The 19189-nt window shown below is 40.5% G+C and overlaps 1 protein-coding gene across 8 annotated transcripts in view; it reads left to right on the plus strand.

Annotated features, from left to right (window-relative positions):
* Positions 1 to 19189, plus strand: part of TENM1 (teneurin transmembrane protein 1) — a 408277-nt gene that overhangs the window by 193902 nt on the left and 195186 nt on the right. For 5 of the 8 annotated variants that reach the window (XM_053373197.1, XM_053373202.1, XM_053373199.1 and 2 more), the window contains exons 4-6: positions 772 to 1012; positions 11381 to 11473; positions 16883 to 17121. In XM_053373197.1, coding sequence (XP_053229172.1) covers positions 772 to 1012; positions 11381 to 11473; positions 16883 to 17121 — 573 coding nt within the window. The remainder of the gene's footprint in view (positions 1 to 771; positions 1013 to 11380; positions 11474 to 16882; positions 17122 to 19189) is intronic. The other 3 variants (XM_053373200.1, XM_053373201.1, XM_053373204.1) reach the window with 1 other exon arrangement.

Raw genomic sequence — 19189 nt, forward strand, 5'->3', positions numbered from 1 at the left:
AACAGACTACTAGTTACTGAAAGAGTTTATAAGTCAGGGGTCAGCAAACTTTTTAGCAGGGGGCTGGTCCACTGTCCCTCAGATCTAGACTATATTTTTGGGGGCAAAATGAACGAATTTCTTTGCCCCACAAATAACCCAGAGATGCAGTTTAAATAAAAGGACACATTCTACTCTTGTAAAAACACGCTGATTCCCGGACCGTCCGCAGGCTGGATTTAGAAGGCGATTGGGCCGGATCTGGCCCTCGGGCCTTAGTTTGCCTACCCATGGTTTATATTATATGAATGTGATAGATGAATTGGATGGTTTCTCCTGTTTCGATTTTGCATGAAAGACGTTTATTTCTAAAACATTACAGTTCCTTTCATCGCTATGTCCCGAAATGCAGCTGATGAAATCACGTGGCATCCGAGCTGTAACACACTCTCAGCCTACGACTCTTTGTCTTTATTAAAAAACACCTCCCCCCCAAAAAACCAAATAGAAAGCCTAGGAGAAATTGCATAAGTCACTTCACTAACTTTTATATTGACTGCATTTCATACAGATTCAAATCAGTGGATGTTCTCCATTTTGTATGCATGCATTTCGTGAACTCATAAGTTAAAATTACATTTCCAAGACAGATTGATTGCAACGTTCTCTATGACAAATGCTGTAATCCTATTAGGCATGGAAACTCTTTATTCTTCTGTTGTTGCTCAAAATAATAACTGGCTCTCTTGTTTCTCTCTCTCCCCCCTCCCCTTGATGTCTCTCCACATTTAGAAATGCCAGGAAGCCCACGAAACCAGTTCACGTTCAGACCACTGCCGCCACCTCCACCACCACCCCACACATGTACCTGCAGCAGGAAGCCGCTTTCAACAGCTGACTCTTTCCAGGGAAGGTCAATGACGACCCGCAGCCAACCTAGCCCAGCTGCTCCGCCCCCTCCAACCAGTACGCAGGACGCAGTGCATCTCCATAACAGTTGGGTCCTGAATAGTAATATACCACTAGAAACCAGGTAGGTACAAACCTACAATGCACATATCTATGACCTAAAAATAAGTGTATGTGAAACTATTCATTTAACAGGATTTATAAGCCATTTAATCAGAAAAGAACTCTAAGCAGTTTGCAGAAAAGAATATCAAATATTTGTTGGAAATGCTAAAAATAAATCAAACATTATTGAATAAAAGTAGTGGAACAGAATTCAAATGTACTAAATAAATAAAGCAAAGACAAAGTAGCTTAATATTGGGGATCAGGTATTAAATGTAGGTTTTCTTATATACTGATGTGTAATTTTTTGTCATCTAGTCATCAACCAATTTGGGTTTAATGGGAAATGCATCATGAATGAACCCACATAAGCCTTAGGCTCTTGCATCCCCTCCCGCTTTTTTGCATGCCAGAGGAAAAACGTCAAAGCTTCCAGTGTCACTTTTTGACAAACCATAGTTTCCTATGATGCCCAAACTCTGGGTACTGAGGTTGTTACTGAGAAGAATCCAGGATCAAACCATGGTTTTAGATCCTAGCTTGTTATCAACCACAGTTACTTGAGTTAAGATGTCACCAACCACAGTTACTTGAGTTAAGATGTCACAGGGATGCTTAAAAACACATAGAGAAGTGTTTAATCTCATCTTCTGGCAATGACAAAGAGAAGAGGGAAGGGAAATTCATACACTGGAAAATCATTCTTTCCCGTAACACCTTTTCTTCCAGGAGATTGAGGCAGCATACAGAGTTGTATCTCTGTCTCTGCCCCCACCTGTTTGTCTTCACCACCACAATCCCGTGGGGTAACTGGTCCTGGGCCAGCCAATGAACTATGAACACTACAGAGGAAAGTGGTATATTGGTGGATACCAGTTATTTGTCCATAACAGTTACCCTAAATGACCTATCGTATTATTCCAAAGAACGGTAGTGCAGACTCTGCTTAAACAGCACTGTAGCCTGGGGCTACTTTATATATGGCATTTCTTCTTCGCCACTGTAGAGAAAACAGCCTTATTTCTCAGTTTATTTCCAGAAAATGATCTGATGGCAGAAGAGGAAACACCAGTGCATTGCTCCCCCCCCCCCGCTTTTCTCAAAGTTACATGAAAGGGAACAAAATTCTTTTACAATCAAACCAGACGCATTTTGATGGCAGATGTATCACTGTGCTAAATCTTTCTTGTATAATAATACTGAAATCTATCTAATAGGTTTAAGCCGATTCTTTTATTTTATTTTATTTGGAACATTTGTAATCTCAAAGTAGATTTAGAGGCATTAATTCATCTCCCCCTATAATAACCAGAGATAATTCAGAATGCACATGTTGAGTGCTTATATCCTTCAAAATCTCATTCTAATTCTTAAAACCACAGCAGTTTGTAACAGCTTTCAGGACTGGACAATTCTTCCTACAAATGGTTATATTTATTCCTATTTCCTATATTTCTACCTCATGCTTCAGTTCTGAGGATCCTAACAAGAAAATCAAACCGTTGTCGCAGTCATCATTATCAATAGCCCTATCTGTACATGATATGTAAATATATACTGTAGGTGTATCTTGCAAGGAGCTCATGCATAGTTCTCCCCCTTTGTATTTTGTCCAGGAAAAAGCTCTCTTAGGTAGGTTAGGCTGAGGGACAGTGGTTGGACCAAGGTCCTGTTCCTATTCTGAAGTGCTTACAATCTAAGTAGGACCAGCTGCAGGATTGTGGGGGTTGGGGGGGGGGAGCTGGGCAAAGTGTCCTCTGATGTGTCATTTCCCCTGTTAGTGGCCTTACTTGGGTGCAATGGCCACAGGCAAAGTGAGTCTAGCCACTTTCTTAATTTCCCACCATGCCCAATACATTTTTGTTTTTGTGGCTTTGAAGGGAGGGGAAGTAGCTGGAAAGCTGGTAGTGTGCAGCTTGAAAAATGGGTGGAGGGATTAGATGCCTTACAATGAGTATATTTTTATTACTCACTTGCAGGCAATGTCAGGGACAACATGCACTCAAATTACCACATAAAGGCAGAATATCTTCTTTTGAATTCATTATGTTGGAGGTGCACCCAATTTCAAAAGATTGACTTCAAAAGAAGGTATTCTGCCTTTATGTATATTAAGGCAAATGCAGTAAATATTGTATTGATTATGTTCTGTGTTGTTAGGTCGTATTGGCAATTTGGTTTTGCTAACCTTTCAGACTACTTCTGCAGCAGTGCAGAAATGCTAAAATAAGTAAGTAAGTAAGTAAGTAAGTAAGTAAGTAAGTAAGGACTCAACAAAGTTGTTCCCCAATGGAAATAGTTTGGGGTTTGCTCGTGTTCCTTTCTTGGATGAGTGCTACTCTCACCATTTACCTGAAGGAAGGGGAAGAAACCTGTAGGCCCTGAAGAAAGAGTTGGGGCCTGTCCTGTGATATTCTTCTAAACCGAGAAGGAACCAACAGTGAATCACCACTGTAAGAACTTAGCAGAACTAGGGGTGAACTGCTGAGCAAGAAGGCGCTCAAGGGCAGAGGAGAACTGTAGTTGCCAGAGAGTTTTTAGAGTCCTTTGCTGGCCAAGACAAGCAGAGAAGCCAAAGTCTGCATCTGACTCTGTACAGGGATGTTTTTAGTCAGGAACAGCCGGAGTAAAAGTGGCTATTCTGTTTTATTTGTGTGCCCCATCTAAGAATAGATGCAGAAAAATAACTGAATAATGGTGTGGGGGGACAAAGGAAAATTACAAAGCTTTTTTAGTTACACATAATTTCGCTCAGGCCCCATCTGAGCTATACATTTAAAGCAGTATCATACCACTCTTCCAGCCAAAATGGGTCTAGGATTGTAACCTCTAGTTTAAAGTAGGGTAAATTCCTAGTTTACATGCACAATCTAACAGCACCCTATTATTAAAAACTAGTGCTTTCAGAGTGGTGAAAGAGAGGCAGCAATTTGTGGGAAAGGATAGCAGAGCTAGGATAACATTAAAAAGGTTAAGAGGCCCCTTTTAGAGGCAATTTCTTATTTTCACCTTAGATGAATTTATTATGTCTCCCTCTCCATCATGATAAAGCACTCACACATGTTGCCAACCCATGGCTTGTTCCCTTTTCTCTCACTAAAAATAATTATGATTCTCAGCTTTTATGGACACTTTGCTCTAATTGTTCAGGACTGATGATTTACAGGGTCATGTACTGTCATTATCTTTGACAGCCATAGCTCTATGTGCTTATTGTTTTTATAGGATCCTTAAAACTTCAACGACTCAACAGAGCATGCTTTCCTGTTTTCTGTTCATTTCTAGTTTGTTTAAGTCGCTTAAATACACACTGGTTATCTTTGTTTTGCTTTGTTTATTGAATACAGAGTATTTCTGCAGCTCAGCCAGGACTGAGAGGCGAAAGCAGGTTATATAACATGTTATAGCATAATGTACTTTCAAGTCATGATCCAGAAAGTCGCAGGAGTAGAAAAGTTTATTTAAGAAACAGCGTTGCCACTTAAGCATCCCCGGAAATAGGGTACATGCACCGCTGAAAAAGAAGATAAACAAGAACACAATTTTCATTAAAAATGCCACATGCTAATTTATAAGTATATATTCAAATTTAGAAATAATTACTAACATGTAAATTTCAAAAAGGCAAGCCAATTAATTCCATTTCCAAATCACCTCAAATAAAAATGTTTTAATTAATTTTCACCACAAATCCATATCACTGTAAATCAGTTCCTGTTCAATTAACCTACACCCAAATAGTTTGTTAAAATATTTGAGGCTATAATCCTATGTGAATTTACTTGGGAATAAGCCATAGGTGCATTACAGCAGAATCTTAGCCGTGTCAATTCAGAAGTCAGTCGAATTTAATTCCTAGGTAAATGAGGTTATGATTGCAGCCTTAATTACTTAATTACTGATGTAGCATGGGAAACAACACCTGATGAAATTCTTTCTTTTATGTAACTAAGGCTGCAATGTAAGGTTGCAGTCCTAAACATTTTTTCAAGGGCACAATTCCTAGTAAAGATGGCAAGAGTTACTTCTGACTACAAAATTAGACCAAAAAGTTTGAGTAGACAAATAAATGGAGTGGAATGGGGCAGGCAGTTTAAGCCTGTTCACAACTCAGTAGGAGTTTAGTCTGAGTAAACAGACAGGTCAAGCCTATGGTGGTCAGATGAAAAGGGAACAGGTCTTCTACACCTTTAAGAGTTATGTAGAACTGGAATTTCATCAGGTATAGCTTGCTATTAAAGGTACAGGAGCCCAGTCCCTTTTTCATCTTGCCATCCTAATCAGGCTGCAACCCATCCCAAAAGCGACCAAAGGTCAGCTTTACAGCACTGTCAAGCAGCAGTCCTTTTCTTGGACTTCAACAATTTAAATGTTCTTCCATCTAAAAATATCCATCCACACAGAAAACTAGTATCCCAGGAGAAAGAGTGCACTCTTCTACCTGACATGTGCTTTGTGCAGGGAAGGCTTTCATTTTTGTTTGTGCTGGGATTTGGGGAAGGGAGATATTCTACTTTGTCCACACCCCAGTGACAATTTTGTTTTTTTTTTTATTACTAACAGACAGAGGTCTCCAATGCAAGCCTTCTAATATTGCTGCCTCTCAAAATAAACATTTCTTTCTCTCAAAGATATATTTGCTACCTCACCTGTCTCACAACAGACGCTTGGCAGCAGTTTTCAAGTCTACAAGTTTATTGTCTCCTACATTGTATTTGTGTCACGATTAAGGCTGCAGTCTTAAATGCACTTAGCAGGGAGTAAGCCCTTTGAACGGAATGGGCCTTTTTCTGAGTAGATATACATATAATTGTTCTCTAAATGAGCAAGACTTAATGAACAGGAACTATTCAACCAATTACAGTGGTACCTCTGGTTACGTACTTAATTCGTTCTTGAGGTCCGTTCTTAACCTGAAACTGTTCTTAACCCGAGACACCACTTTAGCTAATGGGGCCTCCCGCTGCTGCCGCGCCGCCAGCGCATGATTTCTGTTCTCATCCTGAAACAAAGTTCTTAACCCGAGGTAATATTTTTGGGTTAGTGGAGTTTGTAACCCGAAGCATCTGTAACTTGAAGCGTTTGTAACCCGAGGTACCACTGTATCTGTTGGATCAGATTCCCACCCAGCTCAGCTCAACCTGGGAGTCATCCAGGTTCATAGAAAGTAATGTTCTGCCTTTAAAACAAGGAGACTTTGAACCAAGGGTGTGGAAACCTTTTGAGCCACATTGCCTCATGAGGAATCTTCCGGGAGGACATGCTAATGGTGGGCAGGGCCAGAGAATATGGTTGATAAAATTAATGCCGCTCTAAACTTAATGTAGTAGGCTACATTTCAGGCTACACGAAAGGCAGACATTTCTGTACACCTTTACACAAGCAAGAGGCACATTCCATTTTAAGGATACATTCCAGATAGGCATGTGATGCAGAGCAAGGCCTGTGAGAAGCATGACCAGGAAATCAGTTGCGGCCTAGGAAGAGGCCTATGAGCAAGATGGACAGACTAGGAGACTCACAGAGGGAGTTTGGGCCTGAGGTCCTTCCTCCATACTTAAAACTCTTCATGACTATGGCCCTGGGGAGGAGTGCCTCAAGCTACTGGCTAGATGTTGGCTAACAGTTCAACACTATCAGTTTCAGGTGGCCAGCTGTATCACTTTGTTTCCACGCCATTTCAGATGAGCTGCCACAGGCAAAGTCGGAGAAGGAAGTTTTCTCCACATGGAGTGGAATACTTCCATTGTTTTCTGTTATGCTAACACAACTAAAAAAACTTAAATAGTAAGGAACTATCATAAGTAAAAGACTGAGTACTGAGACCCCCAAGATAATAGCTAGATAAGCTGGGCCCATCCTAGCTAGGTTGGGTTCCCCCTGCCTCCCACAGGCTCCTCTAAATTCTAACACATAACAAGGCTTTCTCCATTGAGAATTATAATAAGCCCCATGTCTTTATGGAGATCCATCTGGCATAGTAGGCCAAGGGGATTCTGGATCACATCTGTCAGCTATAGTCCTTGTTATTCCTTCGTCTGCTGTTCTTGTTACTGGAATGCCTTTCACACAGGTCTTCATGTGATTAGGAATCATGCAATAAACTAAACTAAAATTGGTTGTAAAATAATACGAACAACAACAACTACAACACCAACAACTCAATGTATTTTTTACAAATAAACATCCAAGGCTGAGACCTTAAAAAAACCATCCAGTTGGTAACACTTTTCAGAACAAAATGGCTTCATTTGTTTCTGAAAGTATGAATTGTCGGCGCCTGCTGTATCTCAACATGGATGATGTTCCACAAAGCAGAGACAGCCACACGGACAGTCGTGCTCCAAATTGCTTGTCAGGGAAGAGTTAGAGTTAGAAGATTCCAGTTTCCCAGAGGGAGAAAGCATTCCCCAAGGCGGGGAGGAGAGCAGTGAATTGAAGAGAAGAGAGCAAGAGGAACAACAGGGAGGGACCGGCTGTTCCCAGGAAAGGCAAGGGTTAAGTTCTAGCTCAGATTCGGAGGAGGGGAGATACAAGCCAGCTCTAGCCAGGAGGTTAGAAAAAAGAGCGGGAAAGCGAAGAGAAGGGCGCCTTCGCCATTTTGAGAGTGGCTGGTCATGGAGAAGCAGAGCTCAGAAGGTATCTGAAAGAAGTGACTCTGAGGAATAATAGTTAAGAACCGTTTATAAGAATGTTTTGTTAATACGCAATAACAAGTTTTATAAAAGAACAAGAAGCATTTGTGTGGTGATCTGAAGAGGACAACGACCAGTCCTGACATTGCTGTAGACTGGATTTCTCATATTTTTGCCAGGGTGCTGCTATCCTTACCAATGGGGGATTCTGATTATTTTTTTCACATGCACAGAGTATACTACCTTCTTTCTTAATTAACCTGCTGTACCTATAATTAGGGCAGTTAAACTATGGATTTTCCTCAGGCTTTATTGGTGAAGTGGGGATGCTAACTGGCATTAATGACTGTGACTACAGAACAGGGGAGGGGGAGCATTTAATTAATATGAAGTACAAAGGTGTAATCTTGTATGTATTCAGCCACCATCACAATGTAGACACCATCTCATTGTTTCTGTGTGAGTGGAATCATGTGATTTAAGTGTCTTGGATTTGTTTGGCATTCTTCCAGTATTTATAGAATTTTGGGGGGAAGCGAATAGGTTTTCTGTCTATGTGGTTTCCATTTGTGTGTTGATTTTGTGTGTGTGATATTGCTTCCATGCTTAATCATAGGGACACAGCATTATAGTGTTGTGGTCTGACCCCAACAGATCACTTTTTGTGGGTGTGCAGCTCCTTTTACTGTTTAGTGTCTTGAGCAGTACCTTTTTGGACTGTTGATTTTTTAAAAAAGGTTTTCTTATTTCAATAGGCTGCCCTTCAGCAAAGCTATTAGGGTGACGTCCAACATGAATCAATATAATTATATAAAATTATGTACAATCACACTTAGGAAAACAGCAGAGCAGAATAGCAGCATTCAAATCCAACATACAATAAAACTTCATCAATGCAACTTTTGAGTTTTGTTGTTTGTCTTGGTGCCCAGGATTGTCTTTGATAATGCGAAAAGCACTCAAGAGCATTCAAGTTCATATGAGTGAACCTGGTGCCTCCAGGTGGTGTGGACTACAACTACCATCATTCCTGATATTTGTCTATGCTTGATGGGGCTTCTGAAAGTTGTAATTCAAAACACCTGAAGCGTGTTTAGCTTGTTGAAAGATTATATGTACCCCGGTTGGTGATGGGGAACTTGCAGTATTCCTGATATTGTTGGACTCTAAGTCCTGGGCCAGTGGCTATGCTGACTGATGGGAGCTGGAGTCCAATGGAATTTGGAGGGCCACAGGCTCCCCACCTGTGAAGTGGAGTGGGGGGTACATCTTACTCTCTGTAGAAAATGTGGCAACCTACACAACTGCATAAGTCAGAAGACTTGAAAAGATTTCCTGAACCGGAAGATTTGAAGACACTTATCAGACCAACGTGACACTTGGTTAATGAGTCGTTTCTCCAGTGTTCTTTTTTATCTTCTTTATTACAATGAAACAACAACCCAAAAAATAATAATGAAATGCTGTTTCATTTTTCAAATCCTTTTGGCTTGATAGCTGTTTTTCTGGCATGCCTCTTATACATGCCATTTTCTGTCTAATTAAATAATAATTCTAACCTCACTTGTGGCACATCACATTTTGAAAAGGCACATTGAGGAATAGAAACGCAGTTTGACAGCCCCTCTACTGGTTTTTCACTGCCAAATGGTGGTGGGGTTTTTTTTATATAAAAAAAGATTCAAATGTCTTGACTGCAAAACAGGATGAAGTAAAAGTTATATGTATTTGTCAGTCACTTCACATAAATTTATTTCTTCAGTTATTTATCACATATACAGGCAGGCCCCATTTACATGGGGGTTATAATCCGAGGCACCATGTACTTTGGTGAAATCACGTATAACTGAAACCCATTGAAAAAACCTGAAAACAGCCTGCTCCACTCCGCCCCCATTCTGCCCCCTGTTCCACCCTTTTAGTGATGTTTCAGTGATGTCCTTATGATCTTTCCAGGTCACTTCCGGGTTTGGCTCGTTGTGTGTATACACACTGAGCTTTATGGAAGAGTAGGTATTTGAACCCTTGTCTCTAAGAACATAGTCTGACACTCTAACTGCTACACCACACTGCATCTTTGCTCATTGCACCACACTGTCATTGTTTTAATGCTGCTAGCCAATACTATGTAAGAGTCCATTTGTAACTTTGTGTGTTTCTTATGCATCCATAATCCACTTTTCCTTTCTTTTTTGGGTGGGAAGTTATAAAAAGTTTTCTGCCACTTTTTTAGATGCATTGGGTGATTTTAGATGTGTTTCCGCCTTGTTGTAATCCAGCACAAAGGCATGTCTAGAAGCAAAGCCACTACCTTCCAAGTAAACAGGGCTATTATCAGGCTTAAACGGAATAAAAATGGAAGCACCATTTCACTGTGCTATTAAACCACAGGCTTGTCGCTATATGCGTAGATTTCAGAATTTCTGTTTAGTCAGAAAGGCACATTCATGAGAACCAATGGGACCAGATCAGTTCTATGTTTTAGGCTGCTGTTAGAAATTAATCAGTTGCATGAGATTTTGTTGGCAGATATCTGTAGGAAGGGCTTTAGCTCAGTGGTAGAGCCTCTGCTTTGAATGCAGAAGACCCCAGGTTCAATCCCTGAAGTCTCTAGGTTGGGTTGGGAATATCCCTTGTCTGAAAGTCCTGGAAAGTTGCTGCTGGTCCATGTGGACAATATTGAACCCGACAGACCAATATTTTGACGTGGTACTTGTTCCCTAATGTAGTTTTTATGTCAATTATGTTTTGTTAAAAGGTTTGTATGTGTGACAATGTGTTATTTCTCTTTTCCTGGATTCTGTTGTCATCTTTGCCTGCCATGGGTGGGCTCCAAGGGCTTGTCTACACTTCCACTTGTCCTGTGCCTAGAAAACATGGGTCTGATCAATTCTTTTGCTGGACCCATGCTTTCTAGGTACAGGTCCAAGCGGTTTCCCCCTTGCCCCACTCCTTCCCAGGGAAAACCCGCTCTTGCCATTTGCTCTGATTGAGTGCTAAAGAGTGGTTTTCCTCGGGGAAAAGCAGCAGGACAAGAGGAAGTGTGGATAAGCCCTAACATCTTTCATTTGCCATGGCTGGTCTAGCAAAAGAACTTACAACACCAATATGTTTAAGAAATTTTGAGAATAGCTTACATTTTCTTTACAATAGAATATCTGCACTATAATAAACCAGGAGCTCTCTAATAGGTTATTTCCATTAATTAGGAGAAGCAGTTTCATAGTCATCTTAGAGTTCCTTAAAAAAGAATACATATGAAATCAGAAATATTTAATTTCTTAACTGCACATTGACAATCTATATTTTAACAGATATCCATCAAAATTAATTCTAGATCGACATGCTTTCTCAAGTCATTTTAGTACTATTCTTTTTTGTGTTTGAACTACCATTCAGCAATGAATCAACATAATTATTGCAAGCTATTTATTGTGATAGCCTTAATAACAGATTTGAGTTTACCATTTTGTTGCCTCTTTTGTACTCTAATGATCTCTCTGAGCTGTGCATCGCAGAAAGTAATCTGTGTTGTGCATGTCAAGCCATTCATGTTAATGTTCAACAATCCAATAGGTTTTCTGTTTAAAAGGAAAATGGGGAATTAAAACAGTTTTGCCATTTTCTATCCAGAAACTGTTAAAGCATTTTTTAATAAAAAAGAATAATGTGAATGGGAAAAAAAGACCAACAAGAATTTATTATATCCTTTTTCCTTATTCCACATTGTGGTCCTGATCCTGATCCCACAGAAGTCAGTGGGGGATTTGCTGGCCCTCGGCTGTGGAATTGCCTTCCACCAGAAATCAGGAGGACCATGTCTCTTCCCTCGTGCCAAGTGAAATGTAAGACCCTCTTTTTGCAAAAGCCTTCCCTCTATAGCATTTTGCTACTTTATACATAAAGGGCCTAGGACTTCTGCCCACAAGATAAAGGAAAGAGCATTCAAATCAGAGGGGAAAGATTTACAGTTTGTTAGCAACATGTTTGGGGATAAAGTTCACCACATGGTCTCACTGACTACTTTGTGTGATTTTGTAAACAACTTTCAGCTATTGTAGGGGAGGGGAAAGAAGTTTGCTTTGCATTTTAAAATGGAAACTACATAATTTGCACTTCTTGAAACAACATGCAAACTAAAGCTTAATTATCCTTCAAAATATATATATTAGTAAAGATTAACCTACAAAAATGCATTATATTAGAAACAGTAGTTTGTAAAAATATCCTTAATTATCCTTCAAAATTTGTACTTCATCAAATTTTGTGAAGCAGTTCTCCAACCAAAAAAGATACACAGAAATGTATATAATAGGCAAAAGTGTCTGTAAAAATGCATATATTAGTAAAGATTAACTTACAAAAATGCATGCTATTAGAAACAATTGCTTATAAAAATACACACTTAAATGCTGATGAATTTTCATGAGGACTTTAATAATAATCTGAAACTGATATGGAAATGCAACAAATTGAAGTGAACATTGGAAAAATGACAAACTGAAGTTGACACTCCCATCCATTCCTGAACAGTAGGGATGGAAATCTTAGGTAAATGAGCCACAATGCTTAAGAATTTTCTTTATCCAACCCTGAAGCCATCATAAATCTTTCCATCAACATCTATGTATCCCTTAGATATTTATTTTTACAAAGGGAGAAACCAATAGGACTGTGTTAAGAACCCCAAACTATATTCAAGATTATTCTAGGCTAGAATTCAGGATTTTATGTGCCCAATACACATAGACCGATTTTGGAAGTCTAAGGGCTCTGAAAAACCAGCAAGGTGGTCTAGATCTAGATGTGCAATCTGGGAATATTGGACAATAATGCAACTTACAAATACATGTTTCTCATTTACTGTTACGGAGGCCCTAAGCTATATGATGGTTCTTTCCCCTATTCCATTGAGTAATAAGGGAATAAGGGAAGCTCCAATGTAAGATGTGATGATCTGATGAACTGCAGCCACTGTCTTGGTGCCACATTCTAAAAAACATGACTTGTCACATTAACTCAGGAACATGGAACATGTGGCCCCCAGATGTTGTTAGACTCCCAACTTCCATAAGCCCCAGTGCTTAGCATGAGCATGTGAACTCCCATGGTTTGGCTTGGCATGTTGGACAGTGGAATGGGCTCCATTGAGAGGTGATGGACTCTTTTGGAAGTTTTTAAGGAGAGGTTGGATGGTCATCTGTGATGGATGCTTTAGCTGAGATTCCTGCAGGGGGCTAGACTAGAGGCCCACAGATTAGCTACCATGTTCAAGAGAAACAGAAAACAAATTTGATGCAATGTCTATGTCAGTTTTTTCCTGCCCCAGCCGTATCTTTATCTTATCCTGGCCTTATGAACCAGTTGATAAAAATATGGATAAATGAATCTTTTGCAATATTAACGCCATTCACCCCTGTCCCCCAATTCTAAACACCTGAAGTATGAACTCATGGTCTCCAACCAAACACGGATGCACCTAGATCACTGGTCACCAGTGTAGCACCTATGGGTGCAATGGTACCCTTGAGGCCATCGTCCTATGCCCATGAAACCTTTGAACCTCCCACCACTACCTCATTTGGCAATGAGGTAGGTAAATACATTCTCTCTCCTCCCCCCCCCCTTGAAAAATAAATTGAGCTAAAGAAGGAACCTGCAAAAGTGTCTCTCTTCCCCACTTCCTCTTTCAGCTTTCTGTGGCTTTCAGTGTTTATTCTTCTGAAGTGCCTAGAGCTGGTGATACTCATAAGACTCACTTAAGACTCCAAATGCTCATGGGCCTAGAAAGGTTGCTGACCTCCAACAGATGCATCACACACTGCCCCCCATTTAATATTTCCTTTATTAATATAGGCACATCATCACCACATGTCAAATTTGGCACCACATGAAAGAAAGATAAATATATGCAGAATGAAGGGTAAGATCAAACCTTCTTACTTAGAAAGTGCATTGTACCTTGTCAACATTAACTCATTTGGGCTGTCAAGTTAGCCTAAAACCAGTCCGTTCACTGCCTTGTTTTTAGCCAATTACTGAGTTATTAAAATTAGTTATTTTATTAGTTAGTTATTAAAATGTGTAATGTGTTGTCCAAATCAGGAGATACACACAAATATGCCGGGAAGCTTTGGGCACCATTGCATATTCAAATGTTTTGGTTACAGTTTTTCATTTTAATCTGCTGCTCATCAAATAGTAATATAATTTGGTTAATGCTCTTAGCCCCAGAAGATAGCACTATATAGTCTCTTATGATTATCTATATACATGTGTATAGTGATTTTTTGATTTTTATTGGTAGCCGAAGCAGCTGAATAAACAGGCTAACTCCAGAAAGCAAATGCTTTGGCAAACTTCACTAAATCATAAACAGATAAGCTGAAGAAAACTTTAGCAGCAAGACTGTTGTAAATAACAGTTTATGGACAGACTCCTTTTGGCTAAGCAACAGAACAGATCAGGTCAGATGCTTCTAGCAGAATATAATTATTACTGTTAAGCATACTGAACATGCTAGTCTCTTCAGATATAAGAAACCCAGGGCTAGAGCTATTAAGTAGCCTTGTGCCAAACCAGACCTTTGATCAGTCTAGCCCAGTATATACTAGGTAGGGGGAACCCTTGGCCCTCCAGATGTTTTTGAACTGCAGTTCCCATCTGCCACAGTAAGCATGGCCAATTACCAGGGATTATGGGGAGTTGTGGTTCAGCAGCATCCTGAGGGCCAGAGATTTCTCACACCTCATCTACACTGACTGGTAATGGCTCTCTTGGATTTCAGATGGGAGTCTCACCTAGCTTTACATGGAGGTGCCGAAGATTGAATCTGGGACCTTTTGGATGCAAAGCAGATCCTCTATCACTGAGCTATGGTTCTTACTATTGCTCCTTTAAAATTCTAAGGGAAAATTATGCTCTAGGTTGCACTTTTGGGTGTGATCCCCTGCCATTGCTATCCCCATTATCCCATTATCCCAAGGACACACCAATAAGCATAAATAATATGTAGCTGTTGCCTAGGGCTTAAAAATACTGACAAATTAATTTGTTATATTATTTGTATATAAAACATGTATGTGTTTATGTGTACACACACATATTTTTAATTTTATACACCTTTTTCTCCCACTGCTCTTGACTTTTAAGTGCAGCATGACACAATTAGATTGCATATGTGAAGCTTTTCCTAGCAGAGAAATAAAGTGCTGGGAGAAGCTTCAAGTATTTCCCTCGTTGGCATGAATCCATAAATTCTGTCAACACTTTTGAGAGAGCCATTTTTTTTTGGGGTGGTCTCCAACAACCCTCCACATCTCATGTACAGAGGTCTTGGGACAGAGTCTAACTTGAGGTCACATTAAGGCTCAGCTTCGGTTTTACTTGGAACCACTGAAGCCTCTTGCTGCTTCCAAGCATCTCTGAAGCTCAGCACAAATTTGAGGAGCAGAGGAGCAGATTTCATTTGTGATCTTGCCCTGAGACTTCCTACTGCTTCTTAATACCTTTAGTGCACAGCACAAGGTCAGAGATAAGGTCCCATCTCTTGATTTGTTCTGGGACAACCATTCACCAGATTCTCCAAAGACACGTTTGCCATTGCTAGTCTGGTTGACTGCATTTGTGGATTCCTCAGTCAAAGGCAGGGTTGTTGGGGAGTGGTGGCGGCGGCAGCGCTAATAGTATACATGTTTTATAAATGAACATTGATTGCATCAGGTTATTCTGGCATGCTCCAAAATCTAGGCAAATGAGTAGTGACAAATGACTGTCAGTAGCAGCATGGATAATGGGTGGTGGAGCCACAGAGGCACCCTCTGAGGCACCCACATCACAGCAGGGGGTGGCAAGGTTGTGTGCGAATATAGGTGTGTTAGCACCCCTGTTGATGCATCCATATGGCCCCCAGCCTTGCCCCCATCCTGTCCAAGTAAGCAGCATTGACACCAGTGTTGGGAACATTGCTCTGTGGCTCTGCTTCACCTCATGTGGATCTGCCCACATGTTTCTAGAATTACCCACAGCAGAGTTTTATCTGGGCCAAGGAAGAATGAATTGTTTCAATCAGTGCATCTCCACATGGTTAGACATTCAAGATTCCATTATCCTGTTATCTGTACCTGTGTATGTGTGCATGTGTAGGATGTGTATGTGCATGTAATGTGTCAGAGAAATAGATGCATACACACATATATAGCAATTGTTGTGTAACTCCTTACAATATATTGTGAAATACATGCGTCTAAAATTAAATTAGTTTACCATATGTGCTGTGGTCTCTGTGTTTCATTCTAAGAGGGCTTTAAGACATTGCAAACAAGTGACCTGGTAGCCAACTGTGGAAGATGCCAAGCTAGCAGCTGGATGAACTTTGGTGAAAAGTCCAAACCCACTCTGAGAATGTGTTCATTTACCATCCAGAGGATTAGGATCAGGCTGTAACTGTGTTGAATAGAATTTTGCAGGAAAACACAACAAAATTTCATATGCAATTGGAACACTTAATGTTTTGCCCCTTTTCATACCTGGGAAGGCTGGGGGCATCTGCTTCTTAAATGCTACTTGCCCCCAAATCTGTTATTTGTGAAAATTCATTCCTATGTTTTAAAACACATCATTGAGAAACGGTGGCATGGGCAGAATAAACAGCACTCTTTAGATTCTTATCATCAAAGGTCTTTGTGACATTTTGTCCCTTCTGTTTGTGTATATCTAGGAATCCTATGAACTCTGATACTGCCTTTTCAAAATTCCTACAATGATGAATCCTGCACAGCTTGAGATCATGCATGTGCTGTGTTGTGGTCAGATAGAGTCTGGAAAAGACACACTAATATTGCATGGATTCCAGCTTATGTTTATTGAAAACTGCATGCTGAGGCCAAAAGGAGCATTTTATACTGCTATCCTAAACATATTTACCTAGGAACACAGTAGGACTTACTTCTGAGTATGCATGTCTAGGATTGTGTTGTTTACAATGGCACCTACTCCAGATCAGTCTTCTTCAATCTGGTGTCCTCAGATATTGTAGGACTACAATACCCACCATCCCTGCCCATTGGTCATGCTGACTGGAGCTGATGGGAGTTGTAGTTCAACAACATGTAGAAGGCACCAAGCTTGTGAAAGCTGCTCTAGTGTACATGTATTTCATGTAGGCAAAAGGTATTTAAACCACAGGGTGTGTTCTTTCTTGTGCAGACATTAATTTTGCTTTTACAACATGCTTCTCTGTCTTCTCTCCCTAGGCATTTCCTATTTAAGCATGGATCTGGCTCGTCAGCTATCTTCAGTGCCGCCAGTCAGAATTACCCTTTAACTTCCAATACTGTTTATTCGCCGCCTCCCAGGCCACTTCCTAGAAGTACTTTTTCTAGACCAGCTTTCTCTTTTAACAAACCTTACAGATGCTGCAACTGGAAGTGTACTGCCTTGAGTGCAACAGCTATTACAGTCACACTGGCTTTGCTGCTTGCATATGTCATTGGTAAGCTTTGTGTTTCATTTTGGTGTTCTTATATTTTTTTTCACGTAATCTGCTTGTATGAGTATTATGCAGGGCAATTAACAGCACAAGCCTATCTGTATTTAGTCCCATTGAGTTCAGTGAGGTTTACTCACAAGTAAGTTTGTGTAAGATTACAGCTAGTGTAACACAGCATCATTTTCCATTCTGCCCAGTATTTGTCATGTGCAGCATTGTTTTATTATCTGCAGTTCATCTTCTCCCAAAACTTTGTCATTATTCTCACTTTCCATGCCTGAGAATTTATGCCCATGGTCCAGACTAGCAGTTACTAGAGTAGACCCACAAAATAAAAATGGCAGATATGGGGCAAGAGGAGGAATGGGAGTGGGGAGTTAAAGGAAGCAAAACAAACAAACAAACAAACAAGAAATTGGGACCAAATCAGGTGTTTTCATGGTGGTTAGAGATGGAGGAATTTATACATGAGATTTCACAATTCCAACCTGATAGATCTTTGCCCACACTGGGCATCCTCACCCATCAAGCACCTGGTTACATTGAAGCTTCTCGTCCACTGTTGGATAGGTATTGTTTCTTCCAATAAAACTAATTATATGCAAAATTATGCATAAAAATTGCATATAAAGGAATCAAGCTCAATGCAATGAAGTATTTCTGCAACAAGTGGCAGCACCTTGCAGCCAGACTGGAGAGGTAATTTAAGGTAATTTAGGCTATATGCAATTTTCGCTTTATATTCTGGTTTTGGACCCTAAAATCCACATAAGATGCAATTCCACTGTGCATCATGAACAATATTTGCCACCTTTCCCTGGCCGCAGGGAGGGTAGCATTGTGATGCGTGGATGGGATTGGGGAAAACAATGGAGGTCATAAAGCAGTATCAGGGTTTTCCATAATAAATGTATTGTGAATATGATCCTTGGACTTAGGAAATTTGACCGCCTGCAGTATGCAATGTAGGAAACATCGGGAAACAGCAAGTGCAGAATCATTCATCATTGTAGTTACAGTCTATGTCTGCTTTAGACAAACCCTTTCCCTGGTTTTCATTGCTGCAGTTCTCCGGTTTCCGCCAAATTCACCAATCTTCCCTAGTTAAGGGAACCATTCTTCTGTTGCTTGAGCTGATATTAAGTTCTATCAACTGGATGTTTATTTGACAACAAGAGTCAGTCTGCATTCCTCCTTTTTTAAGTTACATTTGTGCATAAGGAACTGGCTGCAGGAATGGTCCTAACTTTGGTTGCCACTTAGTTTCAGGTTCCAGAGCTTAAAATCGTGATGGAGGGGTGCACTGAAGATTTGCCTGCAGTGTACCTGCAGGTGGGGCTTCCTCTTCAGGAGAGATATGGCAAGGCTTCCAATTGAAGGGACACTTATAAATGCATTCAATCAAACAACCTTATAACCTTCAGATTTTCATGCTTGACATGTGATGGTCTGAACAGACCACATTCATTGCAACATTGTGTGCATGCCCCTGCCATCCCTACTATTCAGGCAAATGACCAGGACTTTTGCAGAAATGTAAACATCTGGAGATGGGACGCAGGTGGCGCTGTGGTCTAAACCACTGAGCCTAGGGCTTGCCGATCGGAAGGTTGGTGGTTTGAATCCCCATGATGGGGTGAGCTCCTGTTGCTCGGTCCCTGCTCCTGCTAACCTAGCAGTTCGAAAGCACATCAAAGTGCAAGTAGATAAATAGGTATTGCTCCGGCAGGAAGGTAAACGGCCTTTCCATGCACTGCTCTGGTTTCGCCAGAAACGGCTTAGTCATACTAGCCACATGACCCGGAAAAGCTGTCTGCAGACAAACGCCGGCTCCCTCGGCCAGTAAAGCAAGATGAGCGCCGCAACCCCAGAGTCATTCACGACTGGACTTAACTGTCAGGGGTCCTTTACCTTTAAACATCTGGAGGCAGAAACATAGTTTTTCCAGCAACAAATCATAGGGGTCCTTTCTGCTGTCTGTGTTTCGTTAACTTACTACGTGTTAAACCTAACAGCAGTGTACATTATATATTGGACTAAACGTAGCATGTTTTATTGCAGTAAGTGTTAC

This window comes from Podarcis raffonei, chromosome Z, assembly GCF_027172205.1.
Source record: "Podarcis raffonei isolate rPodRaf1 chromosome Z, rPodRaf1.pri, whole genome shotgun sequence".
NCBI lineage: Eukaryota > Metazoa > Chordata > Lepidosauria > Squamata > Lacertidae > Podarcis > Podarcis raffonei.